The sequence below is a fragment of the Centroberyx gerrardi genome, chromosome 15 (assembly GCF_048128805.1).
Source record: "Centroberyx gerrardi isolate f3 chromosome 15, fCenGer3.hap1.cur.20231027, whole genome shotgun sequence".
Taxonomy (NCBI): domain Eukaryota; kingdom Metazoa; phylum Chordata; class Actinopteri; order Beryciformes; family Berycidae; genus Centroberyx; species Centroberyx gerrardi.
This window is the reverse complement of record NC_136011.1, coordinates 18,938,684-18,965,970: the sequence shown is the minus strand read 5'-3', so window position 1 is coordinate 18,965,970 and position 27,287 is coordinate 18,938,684. Positions and strand designations below refer to the sequence as shown.

Genomic DNA, 27,287 nt, shown 5'->3' with positions numbered 1-27,287 from the left:
CCCAGCCAAATAAAAACGATTTATAGAGGGAGAAACTGAAAGAGGGAGCGAATGACTAAGAGTGTGGGAGGGAGGGAGGCAGAAGAAAGGAAAAAAGAGTGAGGAATAAAGAGACAGATACAGATTAAGGGAGAGAGTTAGCGGGAGACAGAAATAGTGACAGAGACAGAGACAGTGAGCAAGAAGAAATTAGTTTTACAAGGTTTGGCCTTCTCCTGCAGAACGTCTTTATTGGATGTCAGTGGATGGTCCCGGCCACAGAACAGGCACTTCCTGGCATGCCATGGTTATTCATCAAGACCGTTCTGCTCATACTTGTTCTGTGGTCTGGACAGGCTACCAAAGCCTAGCAGGAGACTGACCACAGGCTGACCATAAGTCACTGGCCATGTGTGTGTTTGTGTGTGTCAAACATATCAACAATAGCAGTAACTAAGTGCTTTTTGCTTTTTTACTGGGAACGCACTGAATTTACAGCTCTGGGACAGACTTCACAAAAGTTACTGGTTTGAAGTAGTGACTGACTTTGGAGTAAATTACGACATGTACAACAAATCACCAGTCCATTTACATGGGTTTTTTGTTTCAGTTGCTTTGAGTTTCTGACTGTGAGATAAAGCAGCTTCCACCACCAAGCCCAATATGCTGACAGTATGTACTAAATTCTGGTCGGTGGAATGATTTCAAAGACTTTGCTGAGCTCAAAGAAAAAGCCGCACATTCACTCACAATGTCAAAGACCGGACAAGATGGAATGGGAGCCAATGGGTGAGCATTAGATCTGCATAGGCAACATACGGATGAGAGCTGTTAATGGTCTGAGTTGGCACTGAGGGCACAAGCCAGTTGCATGCCAGGTGTATTAAGCTTAGTTATGCAGAATCTGTGTGTGTGTGTGTGTGTGTGTGTGTGTGTGTGTGTGTAGGTGTGTGTGTGTGTGCGTGTGTGTGTGTGTGTGTGTGTGTGTGTGTGTGTGTGTGTGTGTGTGTGCGTGCGTATATACCTTGGCGGCAGCATGTGGAGAAGCTCCCTGATCCAGCAGTAGCAGTGCCACTCTCTGATTATCGTAGTGAGCGGCTACATGCAGTGGAGTTAGCCCACTCTAAAACACACACACACACACACACACACACACACACACACACGCACACACACACACACACACACACACACACACACACATACACACCCAGACACACACACAGGGGCATGCAACACAACACCATGTTAGAGGAACCAAGATCGCTGAACACATACACAAACACACACACACACGAACACACTGATAAGTAAAACAAGAGCACCAGCTCAGCAGAATGCAAGGACATGGAGGGAAGATGGATGTCACATTAATGGAATATACTTAGAACGGGACAGTTTAGTGTAACACCATCATGCTCAATTCTTGAAGGAGAAGCTAGGGGAGGATAATATCATCAAAAGAGCCAGAAATGAGAGTATGACACTAGTAAAGTGAGAATTTGTTATTGTTATTGGTAGTAGTAGTAGAAGTAGAAGTAGTAGCAGTATGTTGTTGCTGTTGTCGTTTTTGCTGTTTAAATGTCATATTTCTGCTGCATCAGTTAGTATAGCATTAGTATTCAGTGAAGACGGAGCCTTGAGAGAGAGCAGATGGCATGTAAAAAGGTTGTGAGCCAGGTTCAAACCCATAATATTGCAAGTACATGGTATGTCCCTCATCCCACTGAGCCGCCAGGATGCCCACTGAGAAACTGGAATGCTTTATAACTCCCGTGTTTTTCAGACAAAGTATGTATGGGCTCTTGTGATGTGTTGTTACAATAGTGTCCTCTCCTGGATTCTCTACCAGGTTTGATGAGGCACAAATTGGGGGGTACAAGAAAAAAAGCAGCAGGATTTCTCCTGATTTTGTGTCGAGGTGTGAGGAACCTCGGTTTTGCAAGATTTCTTTGGTGAAAATCCGTTAGCCGGGAAACAAAATTAGTCACTGTGGCTTTTTGCTCTTCTCTGAAGGGACTTATTGTAATTAAACAGCAATAAAGGCCTGATTTTGCTTTATGTTCGGACTCAGTATTACAATGGGACTGATTTTAGCGTGACACCGCCAAGCAGAGTAGAAGCTTCATTATCATACCTGACTGCCATTATGTTAAATGCTCTCAGATGGTGGCATAGACACACACACACACACACACACTGAGCTAACACCATAATCAGTGCCAGTAGGCCTGTCCTAAGTGTTTATGTATGTGTATGTGTGTGTGTGTGTGCGCGCGTGTGTGTATACAAATGCATTTGTACAAGTGTGCGTGTGGAGGTGGAATGAGTGCATGTCATCAAGGGAATAAAAGCAAATCTGCCCAGAAGGTTTTTGCAACAGGACAAGCATCTGTTGGCTGCTTTGTCCTGGGATACGTCCTAACCCCCCCTCCACACACACACACACACACACACACACACACACATGATGTCCAGCTGCAGCTTGGAAAATACAGTTCCAAAAGGGTTCTGCTCACTTTCTTAGAGACAAGCTGGATAAGGCTGGGTGACAGAAAGGCCTGCAATATGATGAATGGTCACAATATCTGAAAGACTTCCTCATTTGTCCCATCTGTTGGCCAATTACTCTTCGGCAGACTGGTTGACTGTCAAATCCAAAAGTAAATAGCTTTATGAAATGAACCTTATCCCTGGATGGCTTTCAGATTGTTTTCCTTATGTTCTGTATTTTGTTATAATGTTGTCTCCTGCTTGCTGTAATTTGTTCCGATCAAAAACAAAAAGCTCCTGACTCTGTCATTGGCTCTGAGATTTACTTTTCCAAGCTCTTCTCTCTTACATGATCATTCTATGGTCACAGGTATTTTGGAGGATTATCTAGGCACTATAGCTCTGATTTTTCACTCTTTACTATTAGTTGCTTGTAATGATAATCTAGGAATTGAAGTTTATTCTCCCGTTACACTCACTGTCAGTTGCTCTGGGTAAGAGCGTCACCTAATGCCCAAAATGTACGATCTAAATGTACTGCTGTGTTTCTGTGTCATGCCCCTCCCTCCTCAGACAGCTCATCGTTGTCTGAAAACATCCTCAGACGCTGATAGAGATTGACAGTGTGCTGTGCTCCTCCCTCCTCCTCTTTTCAGACATCTCACCTTTCCAGCAGCATCGGGTGCAGCTCTCTTCTGTAGGAGCAGACTGGCCACCTCCATCTTGCCGTACTTTGCCGCCACATGCAGGGGACTGAACCCTTTCTGTTGAACACAGCAGGAGACACATCATCAACATGAGAGACTAGAGACCAGTTATGGGTTTTCAAATAGGATATGAGTATTTGCATTGTTAAATGTATTAGTGTTGGTGCCCAGGTAGTCGAGTGGTGAAATGTGTCCCTCCACTACCCTCCTCTCCCTCTCCGCTTTCTGTCTGAATAAATAAAATATGCTAAAGGTCAGTGAACTGCCCACCAAAACCTGCAGCAGCATAGGATGTCTGTGTCTTAGTTTTTATGCTCTTTAAGTAAGTAAATCATCATATTGGATATGTTTGCAGAAGGTAACACATAGTTGTAAACAATTACTCTGAACTAACCTGCATTTAAGTTCATTTGATGATATACTATCATTTTTAACTTGTAAACATTTGTAGGGCCTAAACTTAAACATCTAATTCTATTATAAAAAAAACACACACATATTTCTCATTCATGAGCATATCATCTTTTTAAGAGGTATGAAGGATGGTGAAGGCTTCGGTTTCACTTTACGGTATGTGATACCCTGACAAAAATATGCCACCGAGCCCATATTTCCTAACGTATTCCACACCTATAAATAGCTGTTGTATAATGTGATCACGTTAATCTTGGCATCCTCCCTGTGTGTATGCAAAGGTATTTTAAGACATTAGGTCATATTTTCCAGAGGAAGGTGGGACTTCTACAGATTAAAGTCCCATTCCACACACTGAAACACTTGACCTCATTTGTTACGCTCATACTAATACAGTTAATACAGTGATCGTTTTAAAGATTCACTTTCTATTCTTCCTGTGTGGGCACTTTAATTATGTATTTGTGTCATAAACAATACAACTGGGTCAATTTCCCTCCCCTTCCTAATTCCTCGTTTCCCAGATTGGTGTGACATCATTTCCCCGAACAGCTGACTCAGGTGACGTCCCCAAAGATGCTGCGTGTGTGTGTGTTTGTGAGAGAGAGAGTGTGTCTCTATGTGTGTGTGCATGCATTGGGATGTGTAGTAAGATAGAGAGAGAGAGAGAGAGAGAGAGAGAGAGAGAGAGAGAGCACAGGCACCATGGGGTTTACCCTCGATTAATCTAGCGGTCACCTTCAAGGACGGCCCCCAGCAACATAGCACACACATGAACACACGTAGACACACATGCACACACGTGCAGAAACCAATTCCATAAAGTGTATTCGACGTCTCTCTTTGACCTTGGTCTGTGTAATTAGCTACGTCTGAAAGCACCAGAAAATTAGTGACATTATCTGGCCATGGTTTACTGAATGGCTGAAAAAATAAACTCCTGTGGTATAAAGGAATAGTCTGAAATTACTGAGCCAAGACTAACACCCGCACTGACCTGAATGTGACCACTGTAAATTTCATATGACCTTACTGCCGTGACAGAACCTAACATGGTTAGTATGTTAGGGATACAGATGAATTGCATACTGTAAACCTGAGACCTACTGTATATATGAATGCTTTGGTTATAACTACAGAGCTGCAGCAAACTGTGACTAATAAACATGAAAAGTTGATCACCATGGATGCTACTTCAAACAGAGACCAGTGCCCACTAGTGGAGATAAATGGCACTGATATGAGTGGAGATGGCCTGTGCTGGGATGCTCAGTTCTCCATCAGTGAAGAAGAGAGAGAGAGAGAGAGAGAGAGAGAGAAAGAGAGAGATATACATTCTACCATGCAATCATGTCCTGTGTATGTATTTGTTTGTGTGAATTTACTTACATTTGTAATAAAACCACCACTAAACCCACCTTAGTAGAGGAGGAGAGCGACGCTCCGTTCTCCAACAGCATGGCAGCAACGTCCTGGTGTCCTTCGCGGGCGGCCAGGTGGAGGGGGGTGTAGCCTGAGGTGGTGGCGGCGTTGGCAGAGGCGCCGCGCTGCAGCAGCTGTTGGACGATGTCTGCCTTGCCCAGCCGACTGGAGATGTGCAACGCCGTCTGGTCATCCTGAGGAGAGGGAGGAAGACTCTGAAAATGTGCTTTTATGTCTATAAATGTAGTTTTATGTGTGCATGTTGTGTGTATGATTCATATTTAAGTTCTGGGCTAGTATTTCATCATCTTTTTTTTTTCCCCCACACAGAGATATTGATGAGGCTCAGTGTTCTAACCTTGGACTTGGTCTCCACCTTGGCTCCGTTCTGGAGCAGGTATCGGACTACGTCTGCCTGGCCCGCCCTGGCTGCCATGTGGAGAGCCGTCTCACCTCTCTGGAAGACACAAAAATGGTTGTCAATGTCAGCTTTTCACATAGCATAACAGGTAGATGTTAAAGGATGTGATGTAAGCAGAAACATCTAACTTGCATATTGATAGTATCCTGCAAAAACCTATATTTCGTCAAAAGCTCTTTTCAAGAATTCTAGATGAACTAGATGATTTTGCCATTGACACCAATGTATTTTTGATTTTTAACAGTGCATTTTTTTTTATTAATGATTGATGTTTTGAACCCTGATAATAAAACATTTTTTATACATAGTGGGCAACATCAGCAATTACTTGGTGAAAAAGACAAAATTGAAAAAATAAATGAAGTTGTTTTTGCAATACACTAACAACAGGATAGGAGGACGGTAGTGAATGTGACTGAATAATGTCTCAAGGATCAGGAAATAAAAACAGATGGTTTGGTTGTCCACCTACCACGTTGGTGGTGTTGGGCGACGCTCCGTGGTGCGTCAGGGAGTTGACGATGTTCTCATGGCCCATGAAGGCCGCCACATGGATGGGCGTCAGACCAGACTGCAGAGAAACACATATGATATTCACCATGAAACATGACATTCAGAACCAAGTCCTGTGCAAAACTTCGCTCTCTGAATTTATACAGGAATGAGATTAAGTCAATGTTTAAGCAAAGAGGAGCCTATTTCAAAAGGCATTTACAACGTATAGAATCTGCTCAGCCACTTGATAATGTATGGCACAGCCGAGAATAGTTACATTCTGCAGGGTTTACTGTGCATAGTCGAACCCCTTTGGGATGCTGGATGCTATAGAGTAGAGTAAATAAGAGAAGAGAAGAGAAGAGAAGAGAAGAGAAGAGAAGAGAAGAGAAGAGAAGAGAAGAGGAGAAGAGAAGAGAAGGGAAGAGAAGAGAAGAGAAGAGAAGAGAAGAGAAGAGAAGAGAAGAGAAGAGAAGAGAAGAGAAGAGAAGAGAAGAGTACAGTAGCGTAGAGTACAATAGAGTAGAGCATAAGAGAGTAAACTGCGGTCCGGTGCAGTACCTCAGTGACAGCCTGGATGGACGCTCCATGTTTAAGCAGCAGCTCCATCACTTTGACTCGGTTCTTCTTGCAGGCAATATGAAGCGGGGTGAAACCGTTCTGCACACAGACAAAACGCAAAAACCTCAGTCTAAAACCCACACAGCAGGATCTCCACTGATATGTTCAGCACTCAAACCCTTAAAGAAACTGTTTCTGCGGCAAATAACGCAATCCGTTGGCCGTAACTGGGGTAAAAGTTTAAACAGAGACAGTAATCTGTACAACTGTGCTTCACACCACAGCTGTTACCACAGTTTCTCCTTTTTCAGAAGACTTCGGCATCACCACACCCACAGCCACCACACAACATGAAGACATACTCAGTAATGGACTTCCCACCTTCACAAAGCTCCTGTGACTGTCCTTATCAGGCCAAAAAGAGGAAACAACTGATCACACAGGAAACGAAAGAGTGGTAAGGAAAGAGACAGTTGCAAACCACAAGGGTGAGGAGGAGGGGTGCGGTGCCCGAGAGGTCAAAATCTTCCTATCGTTTCTCTCTTAGTTCTCTTTACTCCTCTTCAAATCATCATTCTTAGAAAGGGTCTGGCGAGTTTTTATCCCTCTGTGTTACTTTTAAACTCAGACTTTATTCACCAAGTTCACCACCATGCTTCCACTCTCCCCTCTCTCCCATTTCTTTTACAGCTGAACAATTAATCGCAAAAATATGAACTTTTCCATGAATCAACTACAATATTGGTGAAAACCTTTCATCATACTCAAACTCAAATTTAGTACTGATAATATGAATCAGTTTAAATTGCAATTGCTGTATTCTGTCAAATAATCGCAATTAGATTTTTTGTCAATATCTTTCAGCCCCAATCTCTTTCCCTACGATTGAAGAGGTGTGTTGGGTCACCCTGCCTTAATCAGCCTCTCACCCACCTAAAATAACGTCACTAGTCTGGATTTCAGTGGAGAGTTTTGGTGTTCCGACGGTCTAAATGCTGTTTTTCGTCTCTGCCGAGGATAAAATTCTGGGGGAAAGACTGAATACTTGTCTAGTTTGTCTAGTCTACTCTGTCTAGTTTTAGTACTAGTTTTTTGCATGAACAAGGTTCAATTTAAAGATATTGAACATCAGCACAAAATATCAGCTATCCGCGACTTCAGTCTGAAAATATGAGTATTGCTTTCGGCCTTCAAAAACCCATATCAGTCAAACCCTAGTGTCCAATACGACAATTACACTTGCGGTCAAGCCACTCCTTTACACTCACCTTTCCCATTTTCAGTCCCTCTATCCTTCCCACCCTCCAAGCCTCTGCCTCTACACCTCTTTATATTCCTACCAGGGCCTTGGCGTTCGGGTTGGCCTTCTTGTCCACGATGAGCTTGGCCACCTTGTAGTGGCCACAGTGGGCGGCTACGTGCAGCGCCGTCAGGTAGTCGTTGGTGACGTCATCCACCGGCACGTCGTGCTGGAGCAGGAGCTGGACGCAGTTCAGGTGGTCGCCCTGAGTCGCCATGTGGAGGGGCGACAGGCCATTCTATAGTGGGGGGAGAGGGAAAGAGAGAGAGAGAGAGAGAGAGAGAGGGGGAGAGAAAGAGAGGGAGAGAGCGAGACAAAGAAAGAAAAAGAAACACAGAGAGAGAGACAGAAAGCGACAAACACACGCAGACGGACACGTAGAAAGATGGACAGACAGACACACAGGTACAGTAGTTAGGGCGTGACCATGCGCTGCACAGAAAGACTGTGAAGGAAGTTGTGGAGAAGGTTACTGGAGCATTGTTATAACGAGGCCATTACAACAATGTCTATTTCGTTACACTGGTCGTCCTGCGCGGTCAAACTGTAGGCCTACGCAGCGGAGACAGGCTGTTCTGGGGAGGTCGCACAAACGTTATGGAGACAATGCGACAACACTACAGCAACAACAACAGAACAGCTATCTGACTGGATTACACATATGTCAAATGGCTATGTGTGGTGAAGAAAGTTATTGTATAGAAATGACTGTATTAGAATATTTAGAATATTACCAACAAGATTGACCCTGTGTCATATGAAATGTGTCATGCAAAAGTTCTATTCTATTCTATTCTATTCCATTCTATTCCATTCTATTCTATTGTAGTCTGGCCTATTCTATTCTAAGTCAGCCAATGATAATGAGAAAACATGACTATTTATGACCTGAGACCTTCCCTGTCCTAATCTAAATAAAGCAGTTTGTCCTGAAAGCGGGCGATCGGACCATTAGCTACCTTGGTCTTGGACAGGATGGGTGCTCCTCGGTCCAGTAGGATTTCCACCACCTGCTCATGACCGCTCCTCGCCCCACAGTGGAGAGGTGTCAGACCGTCCTGGAGCAGGAGAGACAGAGAGCGAGAGCCGGGATGAATCATGGTAAATGAGTGAATCCTAATCCATACCTTCTCTACAGATTAAAACTTCCTGAGGTAAAACAAAGCTATAGAAAGGGGATGTTGTGGTTTATAATAATGTGTAACAAAGGTAAGGTTGAGTGATGCAAACAGAATGGGCAAACAGTATATACACTTGACATGGCTTGTGTAATTTTATGTATGATGACTTGTCCCATACAGTATATGAGGAGTTTGGTTCCAAAATGGGATATCCACCATTTGAAAAAAGTAACACTGACTCTTACAAAACAATTACAGTAATAGCACCAAAATTAAAACAGATTATAGTTAAATAGTAGGTAACTTCAGTCCTTGGTTGGCAAAAGGTAAACACTCCTCTAGATTTTAGAGATACTGAATGATGAACTTCACCAAATGATTTTTTCCAAAATAGAAATATACTGTGTTTTCCAAGTCGACTGCAAGCACAGTGGAGAATAACCACATCAGACCTCCTATAGACCTCATGATTCAGCCTCACGTTCTTCATGTTTGTTTGTCTTATATTGATCCCATGAGAATTTGGTCCACTGTCTCACCTTGGTCTTGGCATCAATTTTGGACCCTCTGTCCAGCAGCAGCTTCACCATGTTGCTGTTGCCCCTTTTCGATGCCACATGGAGCGGCGTGATGTCATTCTGAGCAGAAAAGAAGAAACGGGAGGTATGAGTGGGTTGTCATATTCAGATGTACAGATTGATTGACAATATAAGCCAATATTAAGTCTGAAAGTCTTGAAAAAGTTTGTAACTGAATTGTGTTAATGCATAAAAAACATTAAAACATGCAATGATGTGGTTATCATATAAACAGAATCTCCAGCTTTTGATACAATACTTTGATACAATCTTCAGCTATTGGTACAATACTTTCTCAGATGGAAATCCTACAGAAGTGAATGCTAACTATTTAGCCAGTCTTTTATTATCAATCAACTCCCTTGTTTAATCCCATCTACCTCTACTGTTGTAGCATTACTCTCCAGGCCTAACCTGTAATCACTGTCAAAAGCAGCACCAACAGCAACACTCCCTCAGACACTGCTAGCTGATATAATTACCGGCCACTGTTGGCTCTGGTTAGCTAATGTCTAATGTAGCGACAAATCGAATTTTAATGGCTTACGCTCTTGGATCACAATGTAAATATCACAGTAAATAAACGCTAATCCTATAGTGCTTGCTGGCTTCATTACATCAAAACACATTACTTGAAGTAACAGTACCGCCCGCTGAAGAGATGCACCTATTATAGTAAGAACATTGAGAAGCATATCAGGCAATGTAACAATATAGCCTACGGTATGTGTCATTTATATGGGCAGTGGGGTATTTGTTTCCCAATGACCACTTGTAACAAATGATAATGATGCACCCGGCCTCCTGGCATTGTTGACACTGTTCACATTATTAATATTTTATTCATGCTGCATAGTCCCAACAGATGTAAAAAGTCCTGTACAATGCAATACACTCCATGTGGGTGGTTTTGGTTTGGCAGAGTGTTTTTCTCTTGCAGTAGCTGCACATGCCTTTATCCCTCACTGCCAAGTCTACGACTTGCATGGTACATCCTACCTTTTACAATGTATGCATTTAGCTGATGCTCTTATCTGGAGGGACTTACAATAAGTGCAAATTGTAGAATGAGTCAATGTTCATGCATGACTATCTTTGCAAGGAGCCTAATAATGACGAGGCAATGGAATACAATTCTAAAAACTAGAAAGGGATTGAGGGATTGCTCATTAAGAAGTCATAGAAACGAAGAGTATTTTGTTGTATACCAGTTTTTCACTGTTGTTGAATTGTATATGCCTTGACTGTTGTTTATCTTTACTGTCTGTGTGTGTAATGCCCCTCCCAGACAGCAGAGGGCAGAGCAAACTCACCCTTGCCATGAAGTCCACAGCAGCCCCTCTGTTCAGCAGAAGCGTGGCCACGTTGATGTTGCCGTAGTGAGCCGCAATGTGGAGAGGGGTGAAACCACTCTGAGAATGTGAGAAAGCAGGACAACACACACATGCACACACATACACGCACACAGACACGCACGCACACACACGAGCAAGCACATCACAAACAATGAAAAACACATATGTAAGAGTCAGTAAACGCCATGAGCTTGATATCAGTCTCATTCATACGTACAATCGACGTACAATCAGACTCCATTAGATGAGGATACACTCTACTATACACTTATACACTAACACATGACTTTTCTCACAATGGCAGAGAAAGTCTTTTTACTGAAACATCAAACATGGGGCCAATGGTATGGTGACAACTAGAGGGCATTACATTCAGTATACCATATCACTGAATATGGGCTTCTTTGAGCTTTCATGATACTGAAATGTAACTCATTACACTGTCACACTGGGGAAGGTACACTTACTGTACAGTTACTGGTACAGTACATGATGTTGTTGAAATAACAACACAAATCAACAGTCAACATACTGAGCGATAAACTACTCCAATTGGACAGATATTATTTAGAGGTAATTACTATAAACCTACATCCTTTCATTGACAGCGTCCTGATACTTTTAGGGTACAAAAATTGGGCTGCAAATGATCTTAATAATCCATTTGTTAACATCTTAGATTAAAGTAATTTCCTGGTAAAACCCCTGGCTTAGTGAGAAACAGCTGTCAAAGCAACAGAGGGACATTGGAGAAGGTTTCAGCCAAATCCGTCCAGTCAGCGACAGAATCTCACATAAAGCTATCCAATCACAGAGTTCCCAATTTCAATTGACCAATAATCCAGCGGAAAACAGGTGTCTTATAGATGTGTATCCACTGTGCCTAGATTTGCTTTCCCAAACATCCCAACCGAAAACATTACAATTATGAACAATTTCTTGACAACGAATAGCTCCTATTTTCATATTTGCAAACACACTAGAAAATGAATGAAACCAAAATTAAAATGAGCCATCAAAACTTGGTTTTACAGAGTTGATTGTAATTTGAGCTAATGGTTGTACTTTGGTGGACACAGGTTAATCTCTTATGCTTGTTCATAACGATAACAAAGTGATCACGTTCTTCCATCGGAGTGCGATGCGTTTACCACCATGCATTGAGTTCTGAGCCTCAGATCAACAAAGCCATTTTCAGTCAGTTGCACCGGCTAGCCGGCCAGCCTGCCAAAGCTCAGAGCCATGCCAACCAAAACAGGCGTACACAGAAGGTGGCCGCCTGGCGTTGGTGTGACGGAGGGGTCTTCCTGATCCCATAGAAGCAGTATTGAGGTAGCTTGTTGCTTTGGTCCCATGCAAAATGCTTAAGGTGCTGGGGGCTGAGAATTGGAAATGCTATAAAATACTAAAGGGCAGACTAGTAAACTAATTAGACTAGTTGTCTGCTGCTAGAAGGCCGGGTTCCTTTACAGCCAAATGGGGATTTGGTTGCCATGCAGGTTACGGACAAAGCACTGCTTTTTGATGAATGATAACCACTTTTCATGCTATAACACTGGTTATCATGTTACACAGTTTCATGGAAATATTGTGTCAGAACTTTTTGTCAAGACTCACAAAGAATTTGCCAAAAATAAGAGCTAAAGCTGAAGCTGAAGCTTTGGAAACCATGAAACTATTAGAATCAAGGAAACCCTTGATACCCAGGCCTCCAGCCTCAGGACTAACTGAGTCTAGATCAGTATTAGTAAGACATGCTGCATTACTCTGCCTATCTCTCTATGACTAACAAGAGATATCCACTACATGAATGAAGCGATGGGGAGGAGGAAGAGGAGCAGGAGGATGAGTTGAAACGGAAAGGGGGGAGGGGAGGGGGCTGCAGGAACACTACTGCATAAATCAGGGGAATTGTAGTTTTTTTCTGATTTTTTATGAGCTGCGATGGAGAGACTAAGTAGTGTACAGAGTAGAGGTGTACCTCTGTCGTTCTATTCACCATCATCTAAAGAGTCAGCCAAGAGAGGAGAGAATGGGCGGTTAGTTAGCAAACAACACAAAAGGCCTCCACTGACATGGTGGGGGAGCAGAGAGAGGGGACAAGGAGCTCAGTACAAAACCACATAAGACAAAACCAAAAAACTGGTTCTGGACTCAAAGATTATAACCAAGTTATTAGTTGAGCAGATTGGTCTTCCAGCGTAATCATCCATTCACGTCTCCTCATGCCTCTTGTGTCAAGTCCACAGAAACTCTTTTATTGAAAGAGTTGTGTAATTCATTATATACACATCTACAGAAAAACAAGCAAAAAATGTACTTCCGCTCCCCTCCCCTATCTGCCAAAAAGTGCAAGAACAAATAAACAAACAAATATATAAATCAAGAAAGAAAGAAAGAAAGAAAGAAAGAAAGGCAGGAAACAAAAAATAAAAAAGTAAAGCAAGTAGAATCAAGGAGCTAAGAAAAAGCGAGCGACCAACCAGAGATCCCCCCTCAGAAACAGGCTGCATCAGTGTCGGCTCTCACCTTGGACTCGACGTCTGCGTTGTGGTCATTCTGCAGTAGCAGGGCCGCGGCCTTGGTGTCGTCCTTGCGGGCGGCGATGTGCAGGGCAGGCAGGCGCACCTTGCCCTTTGTATCGTTCTCCAGTAGCAGGGAGACCACCTGGTCATGGCCCTGCTGGAGGGCCACCGCCAGGGGGGTGAAGCCGTCCTGCGTACGAGGGGAGAGAGGAGTTACTGGGGCTGGGTGGGGGATGCAGCGCAGCATCGCTCACAGCGCTGACGTGGGGCGGCAGGCTTGACTGTATAGATGGTGTGAGCAGGTTAAGGAGAGGCGGTACTTCAATTCCAATTCCCTGAGTGGCTATGTTTACCGCAGGCACTGAAGAAGCAATGCCAGACCCCTGAACCATATCAAAGTTCGAAAAAAGGGCATAATGTACAGTAGGTGTAGTTAATGATGCAGTGATTCAAGGCTATTGATTCAAGCAAGAGTTTCAGATGCTCTCAGAAGGCCTTGTGTCTTTATTTCTTTTTCCAACAACATTCTTTTTTTCCTCATTGTCATGATACACAAATGGCTCTTTAGCCTGAGAGACTGTAAGAACCAGGTAAAATTTGAATGGATGATTTGGTTCTCAGGGGATTTCCACATAAATGTCATCAAAATATTGCCACTTTAAAAAGCTACATGAATGGGAATCATAAGGGCAACTGTAATATGTTTCATGATTCTCCATCAAACCAACTTAAATTAACTTCAATCAAAAACACTTTGTTTTGTAGTAATAAGGATGATTTTGCTGGAAATCTGAAACATGTCACTGTTGCCTTTATAACTGCCACTCATTTACTGTACCATTTTATTGGGTGCTAAATTTTGTTAATATTTATGCCATCATTATCAATCCTCACATTCCAGTTTCACCTGGCTTTTTGGTACTCTCAAGCCAAAGAACCATCTGGATACACAAGACAAGAAACTGGAGTTTTACCTGCTCATGGTATTGTGAATAGTAAACATAACTAACACCACTTGTGTTACATCAAACTGATGTACAGGTTACTGTACTTTTCCAATCCTCCTTTTCATATAGGACGTTAATGTATGTTACATAATAGTAGCATAGGATAGAATAGGCTCACTTCTTTCTCCCACACACTTTACCCTCATCATACATAATTCAGCTGAAAGCTCCCTGACATTGCAGCGTGGTTGTGCGTATGTCCGAATACATGCAAATGTGCGTACATTTATAAAGCGTGTTTGCAGGAGTATATGGAAGTAGTAGTTCTGTGTGTGTGCACATACGTATATGAGAATAGACATTTTGTGCCCATGTAGATCCTGAAGGGCATTCTGTGTTCTGGCGTTGGCCCAAACATGCAAACCAGTGGATTTAGACTGGCTTTATAGGCTGGGAATTTCATTACAGCCATCAGCTCTTTATCTCAGTATGTACACGTGTGTGTGTGAGTGTGTCTCTGCGTGCAGTAACTGGTAAGTATGTGTGTGTATGTGTTCCACAGGCCGAGCAACGTAAATCAGAGCAGTAACGGCAGCAGCAGCCGCGGAGGAGAGGCAGGGAGCGGAGCAGACCTCATCTGTGACCCACTCAAGGTCACTCAGCCTCCACCACCATACACTACCAATCAATGAAGCTCTGCCTGCCGCTAGTCCCTCATGGAGAGATGAGGAGGGAGGAGGGGAAGGAGGAAGAGGGAGGGGGCAAGACAGGCAGAGGAGGGTCGAAACAGAGAGGTAGGCAGAGGGAGAGATTGTGAGACAGAGACAGAGAAACAGAGAAAGTAAAGGAGGGACAATCACAGGGACAGAGATACAGAGATGACAGAGACATGGACAGACAGACAGAGATACACAGACAGATGCAGAGTGAGTGGGGTGGGATGACAAAGGCAGAGGGGAGGAAACAGGGAAGGAGAGGAGAGGGAGGTGGTTAGTATACCAGATGTAAAAACAACACTGAGGTAGAGAAAATGCATGGAAAATGCCTATGACCATAGAGAGGTTGAAACATAGTTGAGGTATCACACAGTCATGGCACACAAACACACACACACACACACACACACACACACACAGATGTGTACAGTACCTCTGTGGCCATACTCTGGCTCGCGCTGTTCTCCAAAAGGAACCGTACCACCTCCAAGTGATTCTCCTGGGCTGCCATGTACAGGGGCGTGAAGCCATTCTGCACACACACACACACACACACATACATTAAAATAGACTAGATTTGCCAAGCATATTATAAATAGATAATATCACAGTATCACAGTGACTGTTTCCTTGTCACTGGCAGTTCTAAAAGCTTTTCCAAAAAACGTCTGAGCAAACAGAATTTAAGAAATGCACACAATGATAAAAAAAAGGAATAATCTAAAAAAGGCTAAGTGATGTAAAGCCTCTTTTGGTTTCTGCCTTAGCTGAGCAGTGCAGCCCTTTCCTCTGTTTTGCATCTAGAATATAAATCAAATCATAAGAATATATATAATGTAGAATGTCCTAAGATGCCTTAAATGATTATACTCAGACAATCAACTGAAATCAACCGAGTAACTGACAATCATGAGAGTGATAGGTAGCCAGTATGACACCAAACAAAAAGGATTGTAAGACTTCTGTGTTGCTGTTGATCTAACTAATATCTCAATTGGCTAATTGGGGTTTGGATGAGAGCAGAAGGAGAGAAATGTAGCTTGAAATCCTTCCTCTCACCTTTATCTGATAGAGTTAAATGTAAAATGCAAGGACAGCAGTTTCCTTGAGAGGCAGAGGCCTAGTTGGCATGCTGCCAGATACTCAGTGTAAGGATGTTTCCACTGAGTGATTCCTTCAAGGTAAATGACTTCATGATACAGTATCATGCAAATAAATGTATCTGTAGTGTGTAGTGTGTACTGAAATTTAATTGCTTCTGGACCTTATTATCTTAAGGCACATTCACATCTAGAACAATAACTATAAAGATAACTATAAAAAAAAAATGAAATTGTTATATAAATACGTCTGAGTTCCCACTACAACTATAAAAACATCCAAATTGATAACTATAGCTATATTTTTGGTTCGATCTCAGAGCGATTTTTTGGATGCAGAGGAAATGATAAAAAATTTCAACCAATCAAATTAAAGTTCTAAGAAAAAAGGGGGCAGAGAATTTGGTAGCTAACTACAGTGATGCATCGTTTGCTGAGAAACTGATCACAGAAAGCCCTGCAGTGTGAATGCTTGAGTAACAATGTATAGTTATAGTTTAAAGTTTATAGTTATCGTTCTAGATGTGAATGGGCCTTTATTATGACTTTCATTGTGTGTGTGTGTGTGTATCCCTGCATCTATGTGTGTATGTGTGTGTTATGTGTATCCCACCTGAGACTGTGCGTTGACATTGGCTCCATTGGTGACCAGCTCTTTGACCACTTCCGTTTGGCCGGCCAGCGAGGCTATGTGCAGAGCAGTGTTTCCTTTCTGGATTACATGGAACAACCACAGGCATGTGTGTTAAGCTCTCGCCCACCTGTCCCACTGTACCCTCTCGCCCCTGAGCGTATGTGTGTGTGTGTCTGTTTGCACATTCGTGTACGTGCCTGCTTGTGTGTACCCCAGTGTGTCTATATCCATATCAGTATCCCTGTATCCCAGTGAATCCCCTCACATCAACCACATTCTTTGCAATACTTTTGTACCGCTGGCATTCCAGCTCTGGCATCCCCGCTCGGCCCCGCGCTGCCAACGATGTGTCACTTCCGATACCCCGCGTCCCACACATAAATGGGCTCCCGCCGTGCCTCGGCCATAAATAAAACTACAGGAGGCTTTTTATAAACCTGTATAGCTCCTTGTGAAGGCAGGGTCGACCCTCAACGCTCTCCTGGCCGCGTGATACGGCACTCTGATGTTCGCGAGTATTGCACAACAGCGGTATGTCACACGTGTACTGTGGCAGGGAAAGCAGATACCACATCTGCAGACGCACTAGGCACACTAACAAAGAGACAGACAAGATATACTGTATGGTATATACTGTAGCTAAAGACAAGATATGTTTAGTTTCTGGTTTACTGAGCCTAGAGGATTTCCTGGACTACAAAAAGGCAGGAACACCAATTCCACTCTTAGTTCATACTCTGAATTATAAAATAAACCGCTGACACTTTAGAATGGTTGCCAGGCAAGCTCAATGATTATGCTTCCTTGTTGACATAATCCTCTGGACAAGTGGAGAGGGATTGTGTGATTCACTTATGGCCTAGTGAGCAGATAAACTATTGTGCTCACTGTAGTGGTAAAGATATTGGCGTGTTTTCTTAGGAAAATGGGGGTTTTCTGAGCTTTTCACTGCAAATATGTAAGGAAATATGAATATAGAGATGTCTATCCCTATAGTTTACACTGTATACTGCTATTTATATCCTATCCAGGTCTATTCAGCTCCTTGGATAGCTTCATTGCTGGTGTTCACCTCTGTAATTTGTCTGGTGTAATAAATATGCTCACAGTGCCCTCCTGACTGAGTGAGGGCTAATGAGCCGAGGACAAGGCCTCTTGTTTAATTCTCCCACAACAAGAGCAACAGAACATTAGAGGGGCGGATACAGAATTAACTTTAGCATCCCACACAGCCAAAATGAAACGTCGCTCCTTTTTACTAAATCTAGGTATCCTCGACAGCACTGCCTCCTTGATTGTCTCCATCAGCGACATAATGAAAAAGGAACTGATAGGCATTAAGGCGCGGGCATTGAGTTCCCAGGATCTCAAACTAATCCCTCAACATCCTCGGGGTCACATCGGAGAGGGCTTAATTGGATGGAGATTTTCTCCTTGATCTTGAATATTTCATTGTGCTCTGTGTTTATGTGAGCACTAGGCATCTAGCCTCTGGCAGAGAGGCTGCACGAGAGGACTAAATGGGAGCTAAAGCCTTCCAGACTGGAATCTGGATAATGTTTTCAATGGCTCCTCCTCTCAACTCCTTTTAGCATCAGAGAGAAGAAGCTTCAAAGGAAGAGACTTTCCTCCGGTGCATTTTGAGGACGTGATGAGAGATGTGAGGACACATCATCTAGATACATGTCATATCATATTGTATCTTCTTGTTTCATATCATCATATCATATCATATCATAGCATAGCATAGCATAGCATAGCATAGCATAGCTTAGCATAGCATAGCATAGCTTAGCATAGCATAGCAAAGCATATTGTTCTACTGCTACTACTGCTGCTATTTTGCATATCCTGTACTTTCATTCATACATTTCTACTTCATATGTTCTAGTGTTCAAATTGTCAGTTGTGTTTGTTATACAGCCGCCCTTTTGCTCCATTCTTATTTATGTTCTATTTTCCTTTGCTGAATCCTGTTGCTATTTCCCCACAGGTTTCATTTGATCTTACATTAAACACAAACAAAGGTTGTTAGTGTCACTGATACCAAACGCTTAGCAGCATGCCGGTATGCTGGTTGAGCGCACAGCCTTGTTTTTCTGCTGGACCCAAATTTAGAGCTCCCTAACATCAGCGGGGCCGTGATACTGTAGGTAAAGGGGCGGGCCTTACCTTCGTGGCTGCATCCACATTGGCTCCGAGCTTCAATAGCTCAGCAACAACCTCTACATGCCCCTCCTTGGAGGCTAGATGAAGAGCATTCAGACCATTCTGGGCAGACAAATAAAATCAATACAGTCTCATCATATAACATCACACAGCTTGGACATGCAAGAGATATAGGGCTCCGTGTCATTAAATAATAGCCTGCTTAGTTGTACTTAATGGAAAGGGTTTTAATAGTAAATAAAAACATTTCTTCAAAGAGTTTGATCCAGTTTATCCAGTTAGACATGGGCCCTCATGATCAATTGCCCTCCATTTGAAATGCAACTGATGCAGCATTATGGCATGGGCATGGGCATGTTCATCTGTGTAGAAAAGTAACTTTAGTTTCTTCTTTTACCCCAAGGAGGACCGACGTATGTATTTTAGTTTGTTAATAACAGTGTCAGAAGACTCACCTGATTGCAAATGTTAATCTCAACCCCAGACTTGAGGTAGTCAAGGGCCTTTTCAAGGTTCCCTGCCCGGGCAGCTCGCAGGTAACTGGCATTACTGTCCGACTGGAGAGACGAGAAAAAAGAGAGAGGGGGAGAGAGAGAGAGAGAGACAGAGAGAGAAAGAGAGAGGGAGAGGGAGAAAGGGAGAGAGAAAGAGAGAGCAAGTCAGGTCAGACATTGGTCACATGCTTATCCGCATTAGGAACAGACTTACTATACAATTAGGCACACAAGACATCACATTACACATTCTTACAAGAATGAGTAGACACACACACACACACAGAAATGCCAAAATAGTGATACCATACCAGATAGAACTCAGAAGTCATAATTTCTCAGTCAGACTCAGGAAAAAACAAATTCAATACCCGCACACAGGTCCATTGTCCCATAAAAATCAGTATAGTAAATTCCATTCGTAGCTTACAGCAAGACAACACTAAAACAGAAGCATCACAAAAAGTGAATCCATAGCAAAGCCAACAGAGCCATAGCATATCAGCCTGACAATGTACGTCATCCTCCGTCATCCATTAGATCCCAACAGACTGTTATTTCAGCTTTGTTAAATCCAAATGTCTCTGATTCCCAAAGGTAGGAAGTCAAGCGGGTGGGTGGTCCTGCCTGCTGCCATAGAGACCTCCTCTCTTTCTCTCTATCCACCACTAAAGGACTTGTGAGTCTATGTCGCTGTGCTACAAGAAGCAGAGCATCCTCTATTCTGCTTGGCTGTCCTTTATTTCACAACAGAAATAGGGCTTTGCACACCAAAATAAAATGATGAGGCAAGCATGTTTTCGCCCCTATAACAAATGTGGTGTGCATGCGTATGTGCGTGTGTGTGTGTGCGAAAGAGAAAGGGAGGGGGAGAGATAGAAAGAGGGATGGGAGTAGAGACAGAAAGAGAGAGAGAGAGAAAGCTAGACTGAGTGAGGAAGACAGGGCAGTCGTGTCTCTGTGCTGTGTGCATGTCTGCGCCTGGGACATTGGGTATGACACAAAATGACACACAGCAAACTCTGCACCTTTGTCTTCCTTCTCCACAGCAGCACCCACGAAGAGCATTTTGTAAAACTCAGCACCGGTGCTGCTTCTCTATGCCCTGAGAGAAAGCGGGAGGGAGAGAAGCGGTGACACGCTGCCTCATAACAGAGGCTCAGTGACCAAATTCCCCGGAATTATCAAATGCCCAGACCTGCTAAATTTAGCTTTGCGTCCAAAGACACTTAGGATAAACTCAGCAGGGCCAAACAGCACTAGCAGTTATCCAACATTGTGCTCTGCCTCCCCCGCCGCCATGCTATTCCAGAAATAACTCTGACGAACACTGAGGAATCTGACCAAAAGCCAAAATGTGAGTGACCAAGACATCCAGGATCAGATTGTTCCACTGATAAGCTACGTAAAACTGTGAGAGCAAAATATTTGAGTCTGTGTGCGCTCATGCATGCATGTGTGCACGTAAAGAGTAACAGCAGATGAACTAGCATTGACTGGAAACCAAGTCATTTCCTGATTGCAAGAGGCCATTAAGCTAAAGCTCATATCATTGCAGCCAATCAGTCCACATTTATAAATGTCTTCTTCCTCTTTCCATACCAACAGCCCCAGGAGGACAGCTGGTGGCAGTCAACCACTAATGATATTTCTTTCCTTATGGCCTTGAGGAATGTTTTGATACAACAAACAGTGTCACTGGCCCAGGGCCTGTAGAAGCAGGATCGCCAACAAATCACACTTTACCCACTCCATTGATTATCGTCTGAAAGGAAAAATTGATCCTTGATAAGTGTTCCTGACCTTTGATGCTTGATTAACATCAGCCAGGGGTCTGACTTACAGTATAGAAATGAGAATATGTACAAATCTATGTCAATGTTGTTTTAAAACCTTGGTTTACACGTTAAAAAAAAACCCTCTATGATGTCCATCTACCAGAAAGAAAGATGCAGCATACTGCACTGCAAGCTTTTATCAGTTATATACTATGATTAGTTTAGGAACGTTTATGGTCGACCTGAAGCTTGTACATGTACGCTATGTTGAAATTACAGAAGCACTTGTAATTTATGGATAGGTCCATGTGCAGGCGTATTCAGTAATTTTTTGAAAATCAGGTATACAAACAATTCTGAAAAATCAAATCAAATTTTACTTCTACATCGTATTTCATACAACAATGTAACCTAAAAACAGTTCAGGGCCATGAAAAACAAAGCCAATAACAGAAATAAGACCACCATAAACCAACAATAAAGCAACGATCAAAAAGTGTAAAAAGTATAAATATACTGTATATGATGAAATGATTTAAAATTGATCTGATGAGAAAATCCAAGTAAATTTCATAAATGAGGCTCCTGGACACCGGCTACTGCAAGCAGTCAAGTGAGAATGCACTGGTGGCAGTTGCAATAGAATAATTCCTATTGTATAGCTGTACAGCATGATATGTTAGGCCACTGACTGGAAACTCATAAACTTCTGAAACAATGGCCTAAATCTTATGTTGCTTGACAACAAAACAAATCGTTTTAGAAATAATGTGTATATGCGAATGAACCCTCCCGATGTCAGAACTGCTTTGCTTGTGAAGCATAGTGTTGCATTCTTCTGAATTCTTTAGGATCTGAACTGTTCTCCAAAAAAAAAAGGGTTGAAATGACATGAATTGCGACTGGCTTTGTTTTTTCGTTTGTCAATCAGGAAGAAAGAGCAATACTTTGAATTCCACAGCAATGAATAGCTACAAACCACAACCACAGTGCAATTCACCAAGACACCAGTTAATCACATTACGCTGATAAAACACAACACCATGTATCAATTAAATATGATATTTCATTCTATATCGTAACCCAATGTAATAGAACTCACAAAAGGCCACTATAGTAACTGGAATTCAGGGTGTAAAGTGAAGTCCCTGGCTCAGGTCCTGTACTTGTTAGTCTCCACGGAGTAAGCCAAGAATCAGTGTCCTTCACGGCGACCCGTTAGAAACCCCTTTGGCTCCCATCCAGCCTCAGCCCAGCCAGCATGCACTCTGCACCGGCTCACTGTCAGCACAGTATCCCACCTCAACGCTGTCACTGAAGTATACCTACTGCCTACTCCCTGTACTTCTCCTCTGATAGCCTGCTTCCTCTCTCTGTTCTGTACATATCATACGGTATCAACATGATTCGTGGGGACTTCTGTTTACTAGTGGAGCCTTGCAGGAATCAAAACAATGTCTTTGTGATGAGAAAGCATGCAAGCAAGTGGGGAGAGTAAATAGGGCAAGACATTGGGCTGGTCCTCCCAAAAGAATCCGATATTTCTTTCTTTATTTGGCAAGATAATTTTATTGAAAGGATGCTGATAAATCTGTCTAGGACAGACGAGAAACATGACCAGTTAATGGTTTTATTTTGATTTCATCTCCCTCATAATGGATGAAATGCGCTGATAACATTTAGCTCTAGTTAAAAGTCTGATAAAATCAAGATCAGTTCCAAATACAATATAGGCCTAATTGGAATCAATTACAGCTGGAATCATACTCTGGAGTCCAATATGATGGTTATATTCAGTCCCACAGGGATTTTGATTGTAGATTAATACTACAAGACTTGTTTGAATTTGGTAGGACTCCAACAATGATACTGGATAATATCTTTACTGAACACTTAAAATTACTGAAAGCCACTTCTACAATCTGCCAGCCCATTCTCTACGACAGCTTTCAGATGATCTCAACGTTTTATTTAGAAAATCACCACTATGCCCAGCTCCATCGTCAATTATTTAAGTTGAAGCCTCTCCAGATAATACTATTTCAGTTGGGCAGACTAAAATGAACAAGTGGCAAAGCACTGTGTGTGTGTACATCTACATGCTTGTACACAACTCAACATTTGTCTTGTTTCTTACATAACCAGCCTGTGCCCTTACTGTGTGTGTCATGTTGTGTGTAACATGCCAGCGAGACCACACGGCTCTCAGGCTTTGTTCGGTGTCACCAAGTGCTTGACCTCTCACTGAAACCTCTGACATGGAAGTGCAGGGTCTCATTGCTGTGGACAGACAGCCTGCAGCACAACCACTCAGTGATTTACACCATCAAATATTATGTAAGTGAAACCCAGCCAAGCATCAAAGCCTTTTAGAATACTACACTCTTGCTCTGTCCTTTCAGTAAGCAATGCACACATTTAATTAACAGACTCACTGCATACCCCCATCATAGTGTAGCATGTTTTGTGGCAAAATGTAATCAATAAAATGCTTACATGTATTTTTTTGAAATTGAAGCATTTCACAACGATTTACGATTTGCTTTGGGGGAAATATACCTCCATATGTGTAACCTTCATCAACGTGAATTCCGATTTTTTCTTTTATTCTACAACAGGACTATATCATGCTAACCTGATCCTAACCGATTGCACATCAACCTAACGTTACCTGTAGAGGAACTGATGCAGCGGCCTGTCTCTCTCCCTTTAGTCTCCTCATCAAGTCTAACACAAAAGCACAATATGAAATTCATCTAGACCAGCCTGCATCGCAAAAGTACCCTGACAACTTCATGAACTCCATGTTAAGTTGAATTATGAATGAGGCTAACGCTGAAGAAAAGTTTGCACAGTCAGGCTATAGCTAACAGTGATCAAACTGTTAGCTAGAACTGCAAGCAGAAATGTCAATTTCAGCTACTTTTTTTTGAGGCATGTCCAAAGAAGGACTACATTAAGCATGTTAAGCTGTTGTTGTTGTTTTGATTTTCAAATGTTTTGAGCTAACCGTTAGCTATTTTCATCTCTTCTTGTCATTATTTCAACCTCGCATATCACTCGCGCCTCGCGCCAGTAAGGTACATACAGCGCTTTTCTTAAAGGCACAGTGCAGCGGGGAAAAAAGTGAGGGGGACAAATATAGCAACTTTTCAAATACCGTATGCTGGGACAGAAATTTGCACCAGTGCAAGCCGGTGCAAGCCAACATAAAAGGAAAGACATGTACCCCCATTGACTGGCCAGAGGTCAGAGGTCAAATGATGGTGGAGTGGCAGGTTGCTAAATGAAAGTGAGATAGCGCCTCAATTAAATATTAACAAAAGTAGGCTACATAAATGCCTACACAGATGTTCTCTCTTTAAAAATAGATACAACCACCAAAGATATGGAGCAGTGTAGTTTGAGGGTTTACATATTTTTTTTCCAAGATGATCATTTTGCAATAATCTTTTAAATACTATGCAGTGCTGTTTGCCACTGCTTCTGCATCTGCCCAAGATTAAGTGCCAACAGATTAAGTAGTCTTCAACGACAAGTCACTATTCATCGCACCAGTCAGTTTATCCCTTAATGACTGTACAGTGAAAACCAGTGACCAACATTTCCAACCCTCCATCCTATCTATGTCCAACATGAGGGATCTTGAGGTCTTTGTGAATGAAGCATTACACAGGATGGGGCTAGAGATTAGTAAGAGAAATATGATTAAGCCTCCACAGATCAGAGGTTCAAAGAAAATGGGGCCATTAAAGACTAGGTTAAGCCTGAAGGAAAGCATTAATCTACTGTTAGATAGAAAGAGGACTAGAGAGGAAGAGAGAGAGAGCGAGAGAGTGAGAGAGAGAGACCTGACAAACGAGTGATAGCTAGAAAAGCAGAGATTTACAGTATCATTCCCAATTACGGTTTCACCAAGTCAAAAATGCACATAATTCCCTGTTAAGTCGCTATAAAAATGACAATCAACTCTCTGAATCTAATTAAAAATGCCTTCTGGGCACAGACTGGTGTCCAGACTAAATAACAGTATGCCTCAGTATTGCCCATTTTGAAATAGGTTTCATCATCGGATCACCCTAACATAGAACTTCCATATGTTATTCTTTAGACCGTTCAATCAAAATTTATGAAGAAAAACAACACTTCAAAAGAAAAAACATGCAGCAATTCTATTAACAGTTTGAGCATTGGAGACTAACTTTGTGGACTCAAAAATGTTTCTTTGAGCTTTTACACCCAAATGAGGATTATTACTTTGCTAATTTTTGTACAGAAAATGTGCCCTTTAACTACTTTCACTGTTATCAATAGTGGCCAACAGATGAGGTGCAGGATTTTTGGCCAGGACAACTTCTTGTCTTTGGGAAAGACTTGGCCATGTTCTGAACAGTCAAAGATCATAATGGTAGCATATTATAAAGTGATTTTTAGGGTCGAATCTCCCTTGAAATTGACTGCATATTTTGTTTCATCCATCATTCTAGGTACAGAGAATCATGTTGTGTTGGATCTGCAGAGTGTTTGTCTTTTTTTTCCGCTGAATTTGTACTTGGCCCATATTCTCCTCATTACATCACCGCAGTGATAGTCTGGAGGATATTCAGTTGTATAGAGACTCACATCCCCGGGCCGTCAGACTCCAATGATGTCAGTTTGGCACTTAGCACCGAGTATGTCACCAAACCCAAACTCACACACACACACACACACACACACACACACACACACACTGCACATACTGAATTGCAGGCTGTATGAAGAGGAATACATCAATCCATCCACGTCCACACATACTACTAACATGCCTCATACAGGCACACACATGCATGTATGCGTGCACACACAAATATAGACACACATAGACGCACACACACTGGGCATGTTGATGTCATTGCTGTAGGGCCATGGGTGAGCTGAGCTTAGTAGCGGAGAGCCGGACCAGAAGCGGTTGTATTGTTTCACTTGATCCCCTGCTTGCCTGACAGCACAAAACACACAGAGCTCCACAGCTTCACAAGCCCAAAGCCTAGGGCGAAGAGGAGCGGGTCACAACACCTACTGCTGCCAAAGAACATCACACCACCACCAGTACATCCTTTTCTCTCATCTCTTTCACTGTCTCCTGATTTCTCTCTCTCTCTCTCTCTCTCTCCCTCTCTCGCTCTCTTTCCTCCTCTTTCTAGGCTAAATATAGAGCAACTATCGATGAATTAATGCCCCCATTCCACTTGTCAACACGTTCATACCAGAAAATCATTATTAACGGTGCTCCTTTCAAAGCATTGAGAGTTATGGATGCAAAGCACGGTATTGACAATAAAATGATAATCTATAAGAGGATTCATTACATTTTAGAGTCTCCTCAGATTCCAAATGTCCAAAATACTCTATGTGCATCAACATCTACTTCACTGCTGCCATGCTGGGAAATATCCTCTGCTACATTCTTCCATTCTACTGTAAAAGCAAAAAGACTCCAAGAAATACAGTAGATGTTCCACTGGGCATTCTCCATTGAAAAAGAGAGCTATACAGTAAAAGACAGTAATTAAAATAATAAGAGCCTCAGAGACAAGCTCATTCTATCTAAATGTGTAACAACTTTGTTTTTTGTGTGCTTCTGTTTCTGTTTCTGCTTCTGAGCCACAAGTCACTACACATATCAGTGCTTGAGTGCATGAATAGCTTAAGGAGGGAGCATCCTTTACGTTAGGATCTTTATGAATGCATTCATAAAACTACTACAGACAAGCCCTGCATACCTGCACGTGCTTTGCTTTCAGCTGTGAGCAGGGAGAGCACCCACACCTTGCACAATAATAAACACATACTTACAGACAGTATGTATGCATAGTGTACATTATGGATGTGCAGGTGCAGCAGTGCATTTAGGCTACTATCTGTGGGCAATGGGATACTAAATTCCCCAGAGTTCTTCAAAATATTGTGAAATTCCCATATTCTATTACAAGCAGCCTGTGATACACTCCCACAAACATGCATGCTCACACAATCTGCACATGTCTGAGGACGACCGATCAGTTGACTTTCCATGTTCATACACACACACACATT

At 42.5% G+C, this 27,287-nt stretch overlaps 1 protein-coding gene across 1 annotated transcript in view; it reads right to left on the bottom strand.

The window, feature by feature from the left end:
- The window catches only part of ank3a (ankyrin 3a), a 135,051-nt gene that overhangs the window by 48,904 nt on the left and 58,860 nt on the right, over window positions 1–27,287 (bottom strand). Inside the window, exons 2-16 of the mRNA XM_078288736.1 lie at window positions 19,393–19,494; window positions 18,941–19,039; window positions 16,748–16,846; window positions 15,468–15,566; window positions 13,376–13,561; window positions 10,805–10,903; window positions 9,453–9,551; window positions 8,752–8,850; window positions 7,833–8,030; window positions 6,493–6,591; window positions 5,909–6,007; window positions 5,374–5,472; window positions 5,012–5,209; window positions 3,138–3,236; window positions 1,004–1,102 (exon numbers count right to left, since the gene is read on the bottom strand). Coding sequence (XP_078144862.1) covers window positions 1,004–1,102; window positions 3,138–3,236; window positions 5,012–5,209; window positions 5,374–5,472; window positions 5,909–6,007; window positions 6,493–6,591; window positions 7,833–8,030; window positions 8,752–8,850; window positions 9,453–9,551; window positions 10,805–10,903; window positions 13,376–13,561; window positions 15,468–15,566; window positions 16,748–16,846; window positions 18,941–19,039; window positions 19,393–19,494 — 1,773 coding nt within the window. The remainder of the gene's footprint in view (window positions 1–1,003; window positions 1,103–3,137; window positions 3,237–5,011; window positions 5,210–5,373; window positions 5,473–5,908; window positions 6,008–6,492; window positions 6,592–7,832; window positions 8,031–8,751; window positions 8,851–9,452; window positions 9,552–10,804; window positions 10,904–13,375; window positions 13,562–15,467; window positions 15,567–16,747; window positions 16,847–18,940; window positions 19,040–19,392; window positions 19,495–27,287) is intronic.